This window comes from Bicyclus anynana, chromosome 7 (genome assembly GCF_947172395.1).
Source record: "Bicyclus anynana chromosome 7, ilBicAnyn1.1, whole genome shotgun sequence".
Taxonomy (NCBI): Eukaryota; Metazoa; Arthropoda; class Insecta; order Lepidoptera; family Nymphalidae; genus Bicyclus; species Bicyclus anynana.
In genome coordinates, this window is record NC_069089.1 from 9,037,244 (window position 1) to 9,054,745 (window position 17,502).

General features: G+C 34.1%; 1 protein-coding gene across 14 annotated transcripts in view; it reads right to left on the minus strand.

The window, feature by feature from the left end:
- Positions 1-17,502, minus strand: part of LOC112047855 (protein still life, isoform SIF type 1) — a 178,803-nt gene that overhangs the window by 16,401 nt on the left and 144,900 nt on the right. For 10 of the 14 annotated variants that reach the window (XM_052882449.1, XM_052882443.1, XM_052882446.1 and 7 more), the window contains 3 exons: positions 15,710-15,864; positions 3,748-3,857; positions 2,754-2,945 (listed from right to left, as the gene is read on the minus strand). In XM_052882449.1, coding sequence (XP_052738409.1) covers positions 2,754-2,945; positions 3,748-3,857; positions 15,710-15,864 — 457 coding nt within the window. The remainder of the gene's footprint in view (positions 1-2,753; positions 2,946-3,747; positions 3,858-15,709; positions 15,865-17,502) is intronic. The other 4 variants (XM_052882453.1, XM_052882452.1, XM_024085715.2 and 1 more) reach the window with 1 other exon arrangement.

Below are 17,502 nucleotides of genomic sequence, written 5' to 3' on the forward strand. Positions count from 1 at the left end.
TGCAAATAGGAACAGTAATTCGTCATATTAACAATGTAAATGAAATGTGATGAATATTCCTGTAATAAATCTTATTGTTTGCTGAGTTAAGTCATGTATAAGTTACACAGCCTTACACATAAATTACTATCCTATAGCGAACATTAATCCCATAACAGGCAAAGCACGTACAAAATGTCCTTCGACTGCAAAATTTTAATGTAATAAGTAACGTCCTTACTTGCCTGTGAAAACCTTTTCTTAATTGAATAATCCCTGAATCAAAGCCGAAAGCGAATTATGATTTATCATATTAAGGGGACGCGACGTAATCACCCGTTCAAATTATATACCTCGACACAGATCAAATGGGTAATCAGCCATGAATGATCGAGCATTCGGTTTAACTCGTTTAATAGCTAATAGCTATATCAAGTTTTCACCTTGGTTAAACTAAGCGGAATCGCAAAAGGTGAATTGTAAATTTACCTTAACTTTAAAAAAAATTAAGACTAATTACTTGAACCAAATATGTATACTTATAATAAAATATATTTTCAAAATAACTCTCAGGGATGATTAGTGATCGATACTAAAGCTTAAAATGCAATCAGTAAAATTTTTGTCTGTCTGTCTGTATGTTCGTTATATAAACAAAAACTACTCTACGGATTTTAACGAAACTTGATACAATTATTCTTCATACTTTTTCACATCGCTACGATCAATAAGAGCAGAACAGTGAAGGGAAATTGGGAAAACGGGAGAAGTTACTCCATTTTTTAAGCTTCCGTCGCGTGGTAGGGTAGGGTATGGTAGAGTTAGGGCTAGTATAGGGGTAAGGTAGGGTAGGGGTAGAGTAGGGGTAGGGTAGGGGTAGGGTAGCGGTAGGGTAGGGGTAGTGTAGGGTAGAGTCAGGGTAGGGTAGGGGTAGGGTAGGAGTAGGTTAGGAGTAGGGTAGGGTAGCTGTAGAGTGCGAGTAGGGTAGGGTAGTAGTAGGACAAAGTCGCGGGCGCTCGCTAGTTCTAAAATAAAAACTTTAAACCTCTGCTTATAAAGAAAAGAGTTAACTCGTTTAATTTCTCTAAATTAAATGTATTTTTAACTGTGATGAGAAAAGAGCTCTTGGATTTTTTATTTAGAATTTAAACATAAAGTAAAAAGGTTAAAATTTAAATAACTTACGAGATATAGAAGAAAAATCGCAAAAATTTAAATTCACGACCAACTATTCTCGTCTGCTCGCTTATACAGTAAACTACTGTTCAAGGCATAAGTAAACGCTTTAACTCGTTAGATGGCTCGTCGTATAGCAAGATTCCACCTTGCTTCAGTTAAGCCCGCATTACACTCGAGGCCTTCAAGTCCTTATTATCTTATCTATCATACGCCTCAGCAAAGCGTCCTCAACATTGAGTGCTGTGAGCACTTTTCAAGCTCGTCAGCTAAGAACTTTCCCGGCAATAAGGAGTTTATGCCTCGAGGGCTAAAATACTGATTGAGATGGTATTTTTTTCTTTTGAATAAATACTATGCATACTTTCAAATTTAAGTTTAATTTATTTTAATTTAAGGGTAAGTGTCTCCTCTATCAAATATCAATAAAAGATTAATTTTATATAAAGGAGTTGTTTACAATTTTTACTATTTACTATAATTACTATTTTCTTTTCTATTTTTGAATGAAAATAATAAAAATTATACATCATCCAATTAAATGTAAATTTCAAAATGTATGGGAATGACATTCACTACAGGTCACGTGATCAAATTTACGATCATATCTGCCATTCCCATACATTTTGTTAGTTTTCGAAGCGTTAGCGCCTGTAGGAAGAGAATCAACATGCCAACGTGGCTAAGGCCCCTGAATCTAATTACCACTACTAGCGAAATAAATAAGTGTATTTTCACACGTGCCTAAATTTATACTTTTTAGATTCTTCTCTAGTTCTTTTTGTGCGAGAAACGTATAATATCTGAGAGCAACGTATATTTCTATCAAAATATGAAACTTTTAGGGGTATTTACTACTACTATTCCCTGAAAGGCTTAAACACTCACAAGAGAGCGTCACTACTTATTGCTCATGTTCAAATTCAATGTTAAATGCTTTTAAGTCAGCCATTGACAGTCAATTACTCTCACGTTTCTGCAACGCGAACGGCAGCGAAACACTGACCAATACACGATCAGTTATAGTCGTGGGTGCTGCAGAAACGTGAGAAAAATTGATCGTTAATGGCGTGAATTAGGGTGCGATTCCGGTATTTTACACTCGTCTATGAATTTGTCGCCTAAAACAGTCTTCGACTTTGTTCGGTGTTTATAGGATGCCAAAATTGAATTGTATTTTTTTATACTCCCATATTGTAGTCTACTTAATATAAAATCTCAAACTTAATATAAAAGCTATTAATTCCTACAGATCGTTTAGAATTGTTCATTAGGTACTACACGAGTAAACTGTGCTAGAATGTTGTTGGTTAATTTTTAAATAGTTCCACGGCATTCTACAAAAAATCAGGCTTCCGCAGAGACAAAATCTAGGAGGCCACGCCGCTACAAAATGGGGGAGGCCATGCCTAACGCCAATTTTATATTGTTTACCAAGTTTTGTTGATTCTTTTATCATGGTAGTAGAACAAATATTGTAATCCTCTGCACGTAACTAGCCATTGTAGCACTCGTGTTGTCTATTGTTTCGTAACGAAGTTGCCATGGAAACGTATCACAGCGCTGTAACTTTACAAAATCATGTAAAAGTAACTAACCTTGACATAAGCTCGTTCCGTGTCGACGAGTTCCATGAGCACTTTCCTCAGCTTGTCCGCATCGGAGAGGTGCCGCGAGGGAGTGACGGCGGCACTGGTGAGGCTGCCCGTAGGGCTCCCTCGGCGCGTGTCTGCGGGCGAGCGGCACCAGCCCGTCACCTGCTCCGCACTCTGCCGCACACGCCCACACTTCTATTTATGCCCACGGATGGAAAGCTATTATTCGCTAAGTAGCGTATGATACCCATGAACGAAAAACAATGAAGGCCGGTAAGGACGCATGCAGTTTTGTAGGCGACTTCGATACGTAACTGTCACTGGTTTTGTGGGTTATTTTAATTCGAATATGTTTTTTAAGTATATTATATGATGTTTTTTTCTTTTTTATTGACAAAAAAATACATTAAGGAACTTAAGCTAACTTTACAAGTAATGCCCACATGGAATGGTGGAAAAGTAAACTTTTAAAGAAAGATACTTTACCAGCAGATTCTATTAATCAGAGATGACTAGAAACTTACACAGACGCTCTTTTAGTATTTAAGTGATGATACAACTTATATACCTAATTTACAATTTTATAGTTTAAGTAATTCTGATTGTGTACAGAACAGAGCCTTAAAGGAATCATTGTCATTAGTCATATCTGGCACAAACAAGGATTAGGATATAATTTGTAATAAACTGTTTTAATTTAAATTTGTAAATAAACTTTTTCATTAAACACTTTTTGAATTAAAGACTGCCAACTGATAGAATAAATTTAATCAAACAACTAAACTTGCATTGTCGTCTCCCCCACTTTTGTTGTACAATTAAAACTTAGCTCAAAAGGCTGTTCATTCGAAGACAAGTTTTGTATCGAAGCGAGCGCACTTAATTTATCGAGAGGATACGTAACAGGAAGTCTGTTGAGACACCGAGTCGAGTTCAAGCGGGTGAAGGGTGAATGAGCGAGCAAAGAAGCGTTTAAGTGAAGTTCCTTAATAAGCACCTTGAGGAGGTTCTCGATCTCAAAGGAGTTCGTCCGAGAGCTCACTTTGGGCGGGCCCGTGGTCGCGGCTTCTCCGTGCGTGTCTGGCTCAGGACTGTAGAGCTCTTTACCTGTGGACACAATAACAAAATGTGCGATATTGACACTGTACTTTTTTCAGTTTTATAGCACACTAGCTAACGCCGCGCGGTTTCACCCGCGTGGTTTCCAGTCTCGTAGGAGTACGGGGATAATAAATAGCCTATAGCCTTCCTCGATAAATGGGCTATCTAACTCTGAAAGAATTTTTCAAATCGGACCAGTAGCTCCTGAGATTAGCGCGTTCAATCAAACAAACAAACAAACAAACTCTTCAGCTTTATAATATTAGTATAGATTTGCTCGTAAAGATACTTTACGATTACGCTTATTTCACCAATTTCAATATCGTGATGTATCTCATTACGCACATGTGCCGTAATGTAATATAAAACCTTAACATCCGTCTAAAAACGAACGGTACTTTTTTAAATCTTGGCAAAGAGTTTTTATGTCATTAAAGTACTCAACATTTTATGAATAAATTAACTTTGTGAGATAAAATATAATAAAAAATATTTAATTCTGTAATTTTAAAAATTTTGATTGTGAAATTTCAAAAAGTGTGTTCAAAGTGTGTTTCCTCGCAAATGTGCTACAAAACGGGGTGCGACATACGTGCGCTTTGATAATTACAGCCTCTGCTTCCTTACTATAGCTCTCGCCTTCGGCTCGAGCTGCAATATCGGCTGTAATTTTCAACTTACCGCACTTATATCATAATGTACCATTTATGGTACTCAATAAAATTACGATCTAGCTTTACAATTTAATGTCGACGTTCGTCGTGCTTAGTTTAGATATACTCAAAGACTATATACAGGGTGTCCCGTAGTTAATAGGTAATACACAAATGGTAGATACACCACCTGATTATTTTACACTAATTTAAATAGTTTTCCAAAAATCCCCAGGGGAGCCAAGTTATGTGTTTTTTTTTCGGTATTTTCAATTTTTCTTTCTTGAATCAGCTTTTTCAATGCTGTAGCTGTTGTAATTAAGATGTTAAGTATCTAATTTTTGTTAAACAATTATTGGATTAAATCACCAATGTACTATAATACTATATTTATAAATAATGTTTTATTTGTTTTGTAGAAGAAGCTTTGAATATAATAATTATTTTTCTTTCATTAAGATGACCCGTTTAAAAAAAATTGTCCTGTAAAAGAAATGTATGAAGCTGAAGTGTTCTATTATTTTACTCGCACCAGCCAGACCTGGACCAATTAGGAAAACCTCAATCGGCCCAGCCGGGGATCGAACCCAGGACTCTGTCTGGTAAATCCACTGCGCATACCACTACGCCACGTCAAAAAAAGATTTTATGTAACAAATGGTGAATTTCATATAGTACGTAGATGATATTTTGTCAATTGATTTTATAGTATGTAGATAATATTTTATCAACTGATTTGATGTTAATTTTAATAGGTTGATAACAAAGACCAAAATAGTGAATTGGCTAGCTGATCACGCTGCTAACGTTACGCACATTACAATTATTTTGATCATCATTTCCATTATTCCAGATAAGTAAATGCCCACAATCAATTGGAATGACAACAATGCGTTCGTTGTAAAATATTCCACCGCAAAATTTAATCAAAATAAAACCGTACGATACAATCACAGCACAATAAAATAATAATTGTTTAACGATGACTGTGAGTGCTACTTGTTTGTTTATTGTATCTGTGACACTATACAAAAGGGTCATCCTTTTAATGCTTGTGTCAATGCAGTTTTCGTAATAATGGACGGCAGCTGTGTTAAATTAATTATTTTATTAACCATGGCATGGCCAATGCCCTGCGGATTCACCCGCGTAGTTCTTGTTACTGTAAGAGTACGGGGATAAAATATAGCCTATGTCACTCACAAACAACGTGGCTTTCTATTCTTTTGGTTCAGTAGATCCAGAGATTACCACTACAAATTACAATACCACAAACTTTACCCCTATAATAATAGTATGTGTAAAAGTATAGATTCACAGAGTATAATGCAGATTGCTGAGTAGCGTATTACGAAAAAGCATTAACGAAAATTTGGACTTTCGAAGGGGATGTTAGAGGGAATGTGATATGAATTTTTACATTTATTGTTAATACTAAAAAATCTGACATAAACATTAAAAAAAATACAACTGACTTCGAAACATAAACGTACCCACTAAACTAATGAAAAAGTATTAACGAAAATTTGAACTTTCGAAGGTGATGTTAAGAGGGAAAGTGATATGATTTTTTATTACATTTATTGTTTATACTAAAAAATCTGAGATAAACATTTAAAAAAAATACAACCGACTTCAAAACATAAACTTTCCCACGAAACTAAAAAGCGAAATTATGACATTATAATATTTGCTACCTCCTGATCACTTTGAAGTCAGTACCAAGTGAGTGTGGTGTTGATTTAGTTTATTGTTTGTTTTGATTTTGTAATTGTGTTGATATTATTATTTAACAATTATTATATTCTTAGTTCAAATATATGAATCTCATAATATTCTTTCATAATAAGCATGATCCAGTAATGCATCCAGTAATTAAATCTTTTGCAGTTATTATTAAAAGCTTTTTTCCTTGACTACGACAGAATAAGTCAAAGCTTATGCAAAGAAAAGTTAATTGCGCACATACAATTGATAACGCCGACGTTAAAGTATAATAAAGTAAGACAAAGCATAAAGTTGAGAGGTTTGTTATTACTCCACGTCTGAGCAATCAAGGGCGGCAAAGACACCGAGATGAAATACAAAGTAATTTAACGTGGTTATTTTGACAACGCGGCAGATTGCCACAGCAGCTGGGAAATTACAACTTCATACTGCTCCCGGTACCGGCTTTGTGATAAGAATTGACACAATGAGTTTTTTTTTTTTGGTCGAGGCGAGTCAACACTAGGCAGGCAGGCGAGGGCAAATAGCCCGCGGTATGGGTCGCGACCTTTATTTGGAGGCCGCGATGAGTGGTTTTGCTTTTAAAGTTAGTTTTGAATTTGCAGTAACCCATTTTTATTCTAAATCTTGACGTGTTACATGTTAGGTAAGCTGCCGTGGCTTTTTATGCGGAATTATATAGAAATGGAGAAAATAATATTTTATTTAATGGCAACTTTTCTAGAATATATAATTCAAACTTGCAACTCTATTACGAGGTAAATGTAAATGAAAACGTATAAAAGATTGCTCAAATAATGTGTAGATTTAATATTAAAAGAACAAAAAAATATTAGCTATTTGCTTTCAAAGACGCGTCGAGTGACGCAGTGGGTAGAGACCCTTCTTTCTGCATTCACGGTCTTGGGTTTGATTCCAATAATTGAATTGTAATGATATTAACAGACGCCTTGTAGGGATAAAACATACCCTGTGATATTCACAAATAATGTGGCTTTATATTTGTAAGCGAATTTTCAAAATAGATTCAGTAGATCCAGAGATCATCTAGTCTCTAGATCATCACAAACTCACTAATTTTACCTCTTTATAATATTAATATAGATACACTATATATATGTGTTTTATATGTAAACATCCTTTCCTGGTTGCTGGTTTATTTCACTACAGCTTTATTAAATTAATTTCACCTCTATCCCATCCAGCAGCAAAACTTTCTCTTGTTTATTAAATTAATTAAATAACACATCTTATCCGCAGTTTGCTGTTATACATACATCTATGTCATTTACAAACTCACAAATTAAACGTAGTGGTAAAATACTGTTACCGAAGGAAGGAAACGATATTCTTCTAACCTGTATACAGCAATGCCTGGTATAGACCGTACATAAATGCGAGACGCTGCAGGGACGTCAGTGAACGAAGAGAAAAAACCGTAAACCCTTATGTGCCTTTATTTTTAACGGTAACCTTGCCCATTAAACCGAAACATAGAAAAACTATTTGTCACTAGAAATACAATAAATTGTATATTAAGCCCTATTATACAAAAAAAGCAAGCAACTACAGTTTAGATGAAATTTAATTTTAAAATACATAATTGAATTTTGTCAACATCACCGAACTTTCAATAGCATTCATAATCGAAAATTTTAAATTAAAACTCGTTATAGAAACAATTTTAATGCAATCAAAATTTACGACGCATTCATGAAAATTTTCATTGTTTTCAGTTATTACTATTTTCGTGGGTATTTTGTATCTTTCATAGCATTTTGTTATTAAAACTATGTGTTTACAATACACTCCTAATTGAAAAACCAACAAGTTTAACAATCTTAAAAATAATAAAATAAAGTAAGGAGTTAATTATTAATTAACGCTGTTATTGCGTCATTAATTTACCTAAAATAAAATACCTATCTTTTATAACAATGCAATATTAAAAAAAATATCTAAAACAACTTGAGAAAAAATTTGCGATCTCTAAATCTTTTGAATACCCGAAACTTTATAGTTAAATCAAAAAAAAAGAGTAAAAGATTGTAAACCTTAAACCTTAAAAGCATACTTGCATAATTTAACGCTATTCAAAAAATAGGAAACGAGGAAGCATATAATAAACATATCCATGCTCAAGAAATTTAAACAATGCTAAAACTTTATTACATCCACATGAATAACTTGAAATGGAAGTGCATTTCATGGAAACAGTAGAGCAATCACATCGCATAATAAAGGTTTTTGCGGTCGATGTGGCCCATTGTTTCTTTATTCTATATCTAACCCTTTCATCGGGTATCGGGAAAAAGCGCTTCGCATCGCATGTCAAACCAATATGAGAATATAATTGCCTCTTGTGATTCGAAAATATTTTTCCTTATAGCATCCGCAAATTAAAGGAGTTGTTATTCTAACCCAGATTTCGTAATTTGCTACCGTATTATACGAACCGGCGGCGGTTGCTTCAGAAATATGCTTATGACATGTCCATATTCATGTTCGTTAGCCGCAATGTTGATTTTTTTAGTATAAGTGTATTAAGTATCGTGTATGTGGTTGTTACATTACTAATGATACTTATTTTTTTTATACTTTGACAATTTATTAATATAGGGCTATCTTGAAATACTTTATCTTGCGCTCCTATAATATAATAACGTAAACGAATGTTAACGCAACGGAAACGCGTTGTTTTAATTATTTAGAATGATGTAGAGACACAATACTCCCGATTCAATAATTAAAAAATAATAATGTTTTTGATTTGTCGATGTATCTTTAGGAATTAATTTTATTAGTTTTATCGTTTTCTATCACATTCACATCTACCAACCTATCATCATCATAATTATCAACCCATATTCGGCTCACTGCTGAGCTCGGGTCTACTCTCAGAATGTGAAGGGTCAGGCCAATAATCTACCACTCTGGCCTAATGCGGATTGGCAGACTTCACATACGCAGATAATTAGGAAAATTCTCTGGTATGCAGGTTTCACGTTTTTTACCCTTCACCGTTTGAGACACGTGATATTTAATTTCTTAAAATGCACACAACTGGATAGTTGGAGGTGCATGCCCCGGACCAGATTCGAACCCATACTCTCCGGAATCGGAGGAAGAGGTCATATCCACTGAGCTATCACGGCAACCTATACCTATCTATACGAAACCTACGAAAGCAAAACTGTCTTCCGAAAGTAGAAAGAATATAATCAGCAAACGACGTTTGGGCATAATTTTATTTGTTAACACGAATTTATGAATACAAGCAATACCTATAATCTTACCTGTTTATTATAAGCAAAATTATTGACGCATTTTGTCAACTCCTTATTATCAAGTACACAATATAGCCCCCATTACATGATTGGAGTATTTTTGCCTCTCACTTTGTATTTGGTTTGTATTTTACACGAAAACACCACCCCCGCAGCACTCACATGTCAAACCAATACGGTATTATAATTGGCTCTCGACTTGCAGGCACTTGTTCTGGGATAAATCAGCAAGCGATTCAAGAGCGTAGCAATTTCGGTCCGCGTGTTCTAAATAATGACCACAATAACACCGATTTTGGGAGACAAAGGAGCCCATTCGTAATTAACTTTCGCCACAAACGATACAAGTGCCCTCAATGGCCTTTTTTAAAATACACACGGGAATACACGGTCAGCTTTTATTGTGAGTCAAGGGTTTTTAATGAAAATATTGCGAGTTTCATTTGTGAATGAGGGAAATGACACTGCTGAAGATGTATATAAAAACATTTATTTAAACTGAAAAATTTTAAAGTTAACAATTGTAGCAAGTAAAAAACTTTAGTGTAAGTTAAAAAGAAATAAAATGTTCAACGAGTTTAAAATTAATGATAGACAATTTATTGCAACCATCTAAAGATGGTGGTTTTCTATTATATAACACCCAAAGGTTTTGCTTGTAGGCACTAAACTAGTCTGGGCTCTTGGGCACTCGAAAATTTGGGGCCCTTTTGGAAAGTAAAACAGCGAATTATACTAACATTTTTTCACTAAGTGTGACCTTTTATTTTAAGTAGTATTTGATTACTTAAAATAAATGTATGTAAAGTATGATATATGTCAATAATGATATTAGAATGCTGCTGGTTTTTTGGTTACGATCACGATAATTCGGGATTTCTGTTGAGTAAAATCTTCTATGAGGTATGTCCTTAAAGTCAATCTTTTGAAGGATATTGAAATTGACAGACCTTCAGGGCCCCCTGAGAAAGGGGGGCCCTGGGCACGGACCCCGTGTCCCCTTATGGCGAAGACGGTACTGCATATAGGTACATATTATTCTTACTAGATCTCTTTAGAAAAGTTACGTTAGTTGTAATGTCTTTACCACCGTAGCAAGTCAATCTAATAATTTCCACAAGTGTAACTGCCCTCTTAGCCAAGTGGCACGTCGATTCTCTTTCTACGATCGCTAACGCTTCGAAAACTAGAAAAAATGTATGGGAATGATAGATCTTGATCACGTGACCTGTCGATAGCAAATGTCATTCCCATACATCTTTCTAGTTTTCGAAGCGTTAGCGATCGTAGAAAGAGAATCGACGTGTCACTTGGCTAGGGGGGCTGGTCTATTACTTATCATTGATACACAAAACGTAATGCCGCGTGAAATGGTATACCAATTAAAAGATACTACGGGCATTAGCATGAAACAGCAATATGCCTACTATCCGAAATATTATGCTGATTGTGTTACGTCACGACGTATCTATTTATTATAATGCTGGCTGACGGCCACAATATTGAAAACCGAAATTACATCAGTATATCCGGAATCGATGCCAAGTATTACGTAGAGAAAATAAATTGAAGTCGCTTGTTAAGCAGCTATAGTGAGAAAAAAAGAAAAAAGCATTTTCATTCCGCATTGTTAACGCTTGAAGGAATTGTTGCAGCGCACACAATACTAAACAAGATTGTTTATGTATATATCTACACCTGTTTATGTGAAAGTATTCCAAGTTTGAAACGAACTACAAAGTTTTGAATAATGGAATACTTACAGATACTTTACAAAGTATTAAAAACTTCGAAGTGCAGGTTACTCACATTCACTTTATGAGAACGATTCGAGATATCGGAAAATCAAGAACTAGAAATGTTTGCGCAAATATGAGTTTTCTTTGTATGATTTATTTTGTTGATATAGTTCTTTAGCATAAATGTTCGTAGTGCGATGTGTTTAAAAGTAGACGGAAAATTGTTAAGATCTTGTTATTATTTTAATTTGCTGGTGTTAAAAAAGTCCATTTTTTGTCTAGATACTAAGAAAGCTTTAATGAGTTATATAAGTCAGTTATTAACGTAGATTATAGGTAATATTCAATAATCCGATTACAGTAATCTTTATAAATATTTTGATGGAAGAAGAAAGATTAAATAAGTTATTATAATTAATAAAAGGAATTTTTGGCAACCTATTCCCAATATTTTTTTCAAGATACTAAAAACTTTGACTCTTTGACCGCTTTTAACTAAATTTTCTGATCAGTATTAGTTTTAAATAAAAAATTAAATATAAATAAAGAGGCAGTACTTAAATAATAAAGTCAGTATAGACATCAAACTTGTATTGGATATGGTTATTTATTTAAGTTACATAGATTTTAAATCTTCATTTGTATTTATAAAATGACACTAATGTCACAGAAAACATTACAAGCTAATGTTAAGGTATGTATGTAACACGTATCATCTCATCATTATCAAAGCTTTGAAAAGGTTATTCAGTTGGAAATGAAATTACAATATAGTTACGTCATATTGGTTCAATTCGCCATGGGTTGGTCTCCACCTACAGGTAGGCATAGCGATGCATCTGAAATGTATTTGCTTTCCAATTTCTCATCAGCATAGGTATACAATGGTTGTTATTATTGAGGTTACGGCGAATATTGAAATTATGACATATGTCGTAGTAAATTAAAAAAAAAAAAAACGTTGTTCTGCCATATTTTTCTTATAAAAATACTAAAATGAATAATAAAAATAAGATAAGAATAGAAGGGTGAAAAAATGTTTTTTAAAAATATTTGGCACGGATTTTGATCAGTTACAACGATATTTTTAACCGTAATCTTTTTTGAATATTATTTTTAAAAAATCCTTTGTCTTCTCTATGCATATCTAACTAGGTACTGTATTTGGACGGCCTCCGTGGTGCAGTGGCATGCGCGGTGGATTAATAAGACGGAGGTCCTGGGTTCGATCCTCGGCTGAGCCGATTAAGGTTCTCTTAATTCGTCCAGGTCTGGCTGGTGGGAGGCTTCGGCCGTGGCTAGTTACCACCCTACTGGCAAAGACGTACCACCAAGCAATTTAGCGTTCCGGTACGATGCTCTGTAGAAACCGAAAGGAGTGTAGATTTTTTAAAGTTAACAAGTTAGCCCGCTTCCATCTTAGAGGTGAGATTGTAGTCAAGCGCTAACTTGTAAAGAAAAAAAAAATCACGTAGAATCCATGATTGTGGATAAATTGAGATAAAAATAGCTAATGTGCTATTCCAGAGGACAATTTTTCTTTGTACCAAATTAAATTTATTTCGGTTCTGTCTTTCTGGTTTTATTAATGGTATAACGAAACCTACATTATTTTATCCTATAAACATGTCATTGAAGGTTTCGCCTAAATTTACGGAAATAACATCGTGTATATAGCATATATACTGTATACCTATGACGTATAGCCAAGTTCATTATAATTTAATCGAATTCTAACAACATGACGCCTCGTTAGTGTAGAGGATTAAGTGCTTCTATACACATAGAGGATGCACGGTCGAAATATAAAAGCAAGTGTCCTATACAACGTGCACATTTCAGGTGCAGGTGGATTTTCAAGTTTCCACCAGCGTATACGTTCGGAAATTATCCCCAGATAGGTGCAGTCAATAGCGTATAAATAATTACTTTACAAAACCGGTTCGTATTCAGTTCGTAGGTATTTATCACACTTGTCCTAATAAATGTACTTGCCGTCTAAAATATATCAGAATATTTAATAACGTTTATAATGATTTGATGATTTTAAAATATTCTTTGTAAAATTGAAATTCTGTATAGAAAACAAACTTTTCAATATATGTGACTATAATAAAATGTATTAGGTACTTTGCTCGTTTAAAGAGCAAATACTGTTAAAAAACACATTATGTTTATCCCAATATGCTAATTAGTTCACGCTAATATAATGATATTTTAATACTGACGAACCTATTTGTATCTATATCTATACTAATATATAAAGCTGAAGAGTTTGTTTGTTTATTTGGTTGAACGCGCTAATCTCAGGAACTACTGGTCCGATTTCAAAAATTATTTCAGTGTAAGATAGCCCATTTATCGAGGAAGGCTATATATTATCCCTGTAATCTTACGGGAACGGGAACCACGTGGATAAAACCGCGCGGCGTCAGCTAGTTATCTATGTTTGGAGCTGGGTTTGGGGTGGTAAGAGCAGACGCGGACGAAATCACGGGCGTCTTCATAATCATAATTAAAAAAAGAACATAGTATTATATGTGTAATATATGAACATATTTGAAACTACATATCTTAAACAGGTAATTAACAACAGAAGCATTATCATTTCATTATTTTTGTCATTATACAATTTATATCCAATTTCGCAATTCAGCGCGGGAATGCTGCCTGCGTGATGGGCACCCTACCAAGGGCGGCAAATTTCGATAATTATTTCTAGGTATTAGTTTTAATTTTAATTTATTTTAATTTTGTAGTTGTAGTTATATTTCCTTATATTTTATTTTTATAATAAGTTTAGCTAATTTATGTATTATCTTCATTAATAAATACTTTAGTTTTCTATTTATATCCATTTATATCAATATACCTCTCATGAATCACTTAGATATATAGATACGTCAGTTTTATTCGAAGAATCTATTTATCTCAGGAATTATTATTCTCGTACATATTATAGGTACTATATGTACCTCTATACATACATCTACAAGTAATAGGAAATTATAAGAATATGTTATGTATTTTTGTTGTAATTAGTAAATTGTGTATCACCTGTACTGTTTTGTTAGTAATTATATAAAATTATAATGTATATTTATAGCCCGGGAAGACGAATTGAGCAACTGTAATGTCTTCCCGGGTACTGTTTAAGTAAATAAATAAATAAATGTTACAATTAACTAGGTACCTACACCCAAAGATTTTATATATTTACTATTTAAATGGTGCCGTAACAAATTTTAGCATGCTTGTGTAAGTATCGCTTAAAGAATGAGAATTAGAGTAAGATTATAGTTGACTAGGTCCCTTATCATATAGATCTATGATCATTAATCAAAATTATCAAAAATTAATGTTACAATAGCGCGAGTTTGTGGTGCAACCACGTCAGTTTTTTTTGTATACTGTATGTAACTTCTTCTTGGACCAAGGCGCGTTTGGAAACCTAGTAAATTTAATTTTAAGTTTTCGACTATTATTACCACCATTAGATTAATTTAAATTATGACATTATCCTGACATTTCAAAAGTGCTTGTAAACTAAGCCTAATTGAAATAAATCAATTTTGATTTTTTTTATTCAACTTCGTCTGTTTGGAAAACTCCGGCCTTTTTAAATTTAAAAGACTAGAGTTTTACGTAAAGGTTTTTCTCCCATTTCCTAAATTTAAAATTGAATTTTTAAAAACTCCTTTGTTGGTAAGTATCTATGACGTGAAAGGAAAGCGCTGTTCAAATTTAAGTCTGCTAGCTTCAGTATTTTCAGCTGGATTATGAATTATGTCCGTCAGTCAACTATCCATTTCGTAAAATTTTCGTATCGTTAGAAAACTCAACGAGGTAATGTCGAAGAATTGCGAGATTTCGTTGCTATCGAGCTCAATGTGCTCTTCGAGGCACTGTGTAGTTTCACCATCAATTTCTAACTCCAGGCTGAGAATTTAGTTTTGTAAATATAATCTCTTTACTTTGCTCTGCCCTGCTGCTTAAGTTGGATTATGTATTACATAAAACTGTCTAGTTGGAAATTCCAATACAAAATTAGAAGTTTCGATCGATATTAGAGTTCTCGCTGCCGATGTCCCCGTTTTATTTTTTAATTGTTGCTGTATTTTAGTAATGTGCAATATTTTAAGTTTTGGAGTTTACTCCTTAAAAATCAATTTTTTATATATAGCCCGCAGTATGAAAAAATGTAGGCAGTAAAATTCGATGAAAGAATGACAAGCGTTACGTTTTTTGTGCGCAACCTATACTGCTCACCTTTCACTTTTCACGCCTGAGTATTGAGACGTACATAGTGTATGCTGCCGGGCAACATACACCTATTCAGACAGTCGATCTGAAAGAGATACTCCATTCGTGCGTCGGAGCTGACACACACTTTTTTTTTCATAAACAATACCTGTGAAATATAAGATTATAATATAATGTGAAAGACTTACTCCACGCGGGCGCCGGCACGATGAGTCCGGATATCATGTCGTCGGAGATGACGGGCGGGTCGGTGGGAGGCGGCGGGCACACCAGGGAATCGATTATATCGTCTGTGGCAGCGCGCATCACGCCGGTCAGCTCGGGCGGCTCCGTGCGTGACGACCTGTATGCAGGCCGTAGTGATCAACACTCCAATACACTTATTATGTCCTGGTACATCGCAAGAGTTCAAGTTGTTTTTGAAAGATATATATAGATAAGCTAATACAAAAGAAAACACTCCTATACAATTATTATGTCCTGATACATGAGAAGAGAGTTGTCTTTGAGAGATTGAGACTGTAATGTTAACGGAATCTATCTTTAATAGACTAGCTGGCCTATTCACTAACTTTGGTCTATTAACCACCTAATACAATTATCATCGTTTTCCGTAAAGTCCGCTGATAACAAAAATTTAAATGACAAACACACTAGTTACTACTTTTGATCAGTTAAAGTTCTAAATAAATTAAGAATAAAAAATTAACATGGTGACTTAAGAATTACACATTAACTAGTTGATAAAATTGTATATCCTACTGGATATACACGAAATTTATCAAAGTGACTTAAAGTTAGTGAATATAGATGCGATTCAGTTTTACTGGAATTATAACAGGGTGAATTTTTATACACCGCTTAATTAAAATACACTAATCACATGGACAAAGCATAGAAAGTCATAACAATTAGGAAATCTCGAGGCAATTACTACAATTATTATGTTTGTTAAATACAACGTTTGCTATGTTTAAACGAACTTTATTCCATACTTTATTTAGGTATTGGTATACTCAGATATACTATGCTATTGCACCATACAACTATTAACTTACTTACACATTTGCAATAGTTTGCGAAAAAGTTAGGTACCTAAATTGTGGAAAAGTTGCCCTTGTTGCGGAAACATCTACCTTATAATATTTAAAAAATCAGTACATAAAAATACGTAAATTAATCCGATGAAATTTATACCTTATAAAATTATTGATTGCATTTTGTTAAAATATCACTACACTTTATAACCAGAAATTCGGTCCGTAGCGACCCGCTTGCATATTTTATTAAACCCGGAGCTTTCAAGATAATCCATTTTATGAAATTACTGAAAAATTGTAGGCATCATCTCGTAACATTTTTCTGATGAGATTTGCGGCTCCATCCAATCTAACAAGCTTATGCTAGATTGGATGGAAATAAACCCGTGCCTATAATTTTCGCTTTCTATTCGGTACCGTTACGAAAGGTTAATTTTCTAGGCGATATTGACATATCGATGAAATTAAATATTCTGTATATTGATTTTATATCCTGATTCATAGGTCATTAACTGATGGATGGTGGACTCCTATAAGGATTTTTAAAACCCTTTTGAGCTTTAGCCACCTTCCAGCGGCTTCCTGCAACCCATTTAATACCGTCGGTTCACTTAGAGACACCTGGTACAACTTGCAAAAGGCTCAAAAGACGAGCGCCAGAGATGTCATGAAATAGACACATTTTTTCATTTGAGATAATCACTGGATTTAGCACCTAACGCCTTAATAAAAATACTTAAAATCCAGCTGAATGTCTCACGACAGATTGCAAGATTAATGAGAGACTAAAAAAACCCAGAGAGGTCGATCAACACTACGCAATGTACTACGAGTAACATTTCGACATAGATTTATAGGAATTTAATAACATTCGTTGTATAAAGTTTTTACAAATATATTTTTCACAAAAATATCTAACAATTTTTACTCGTCAAAGAGAG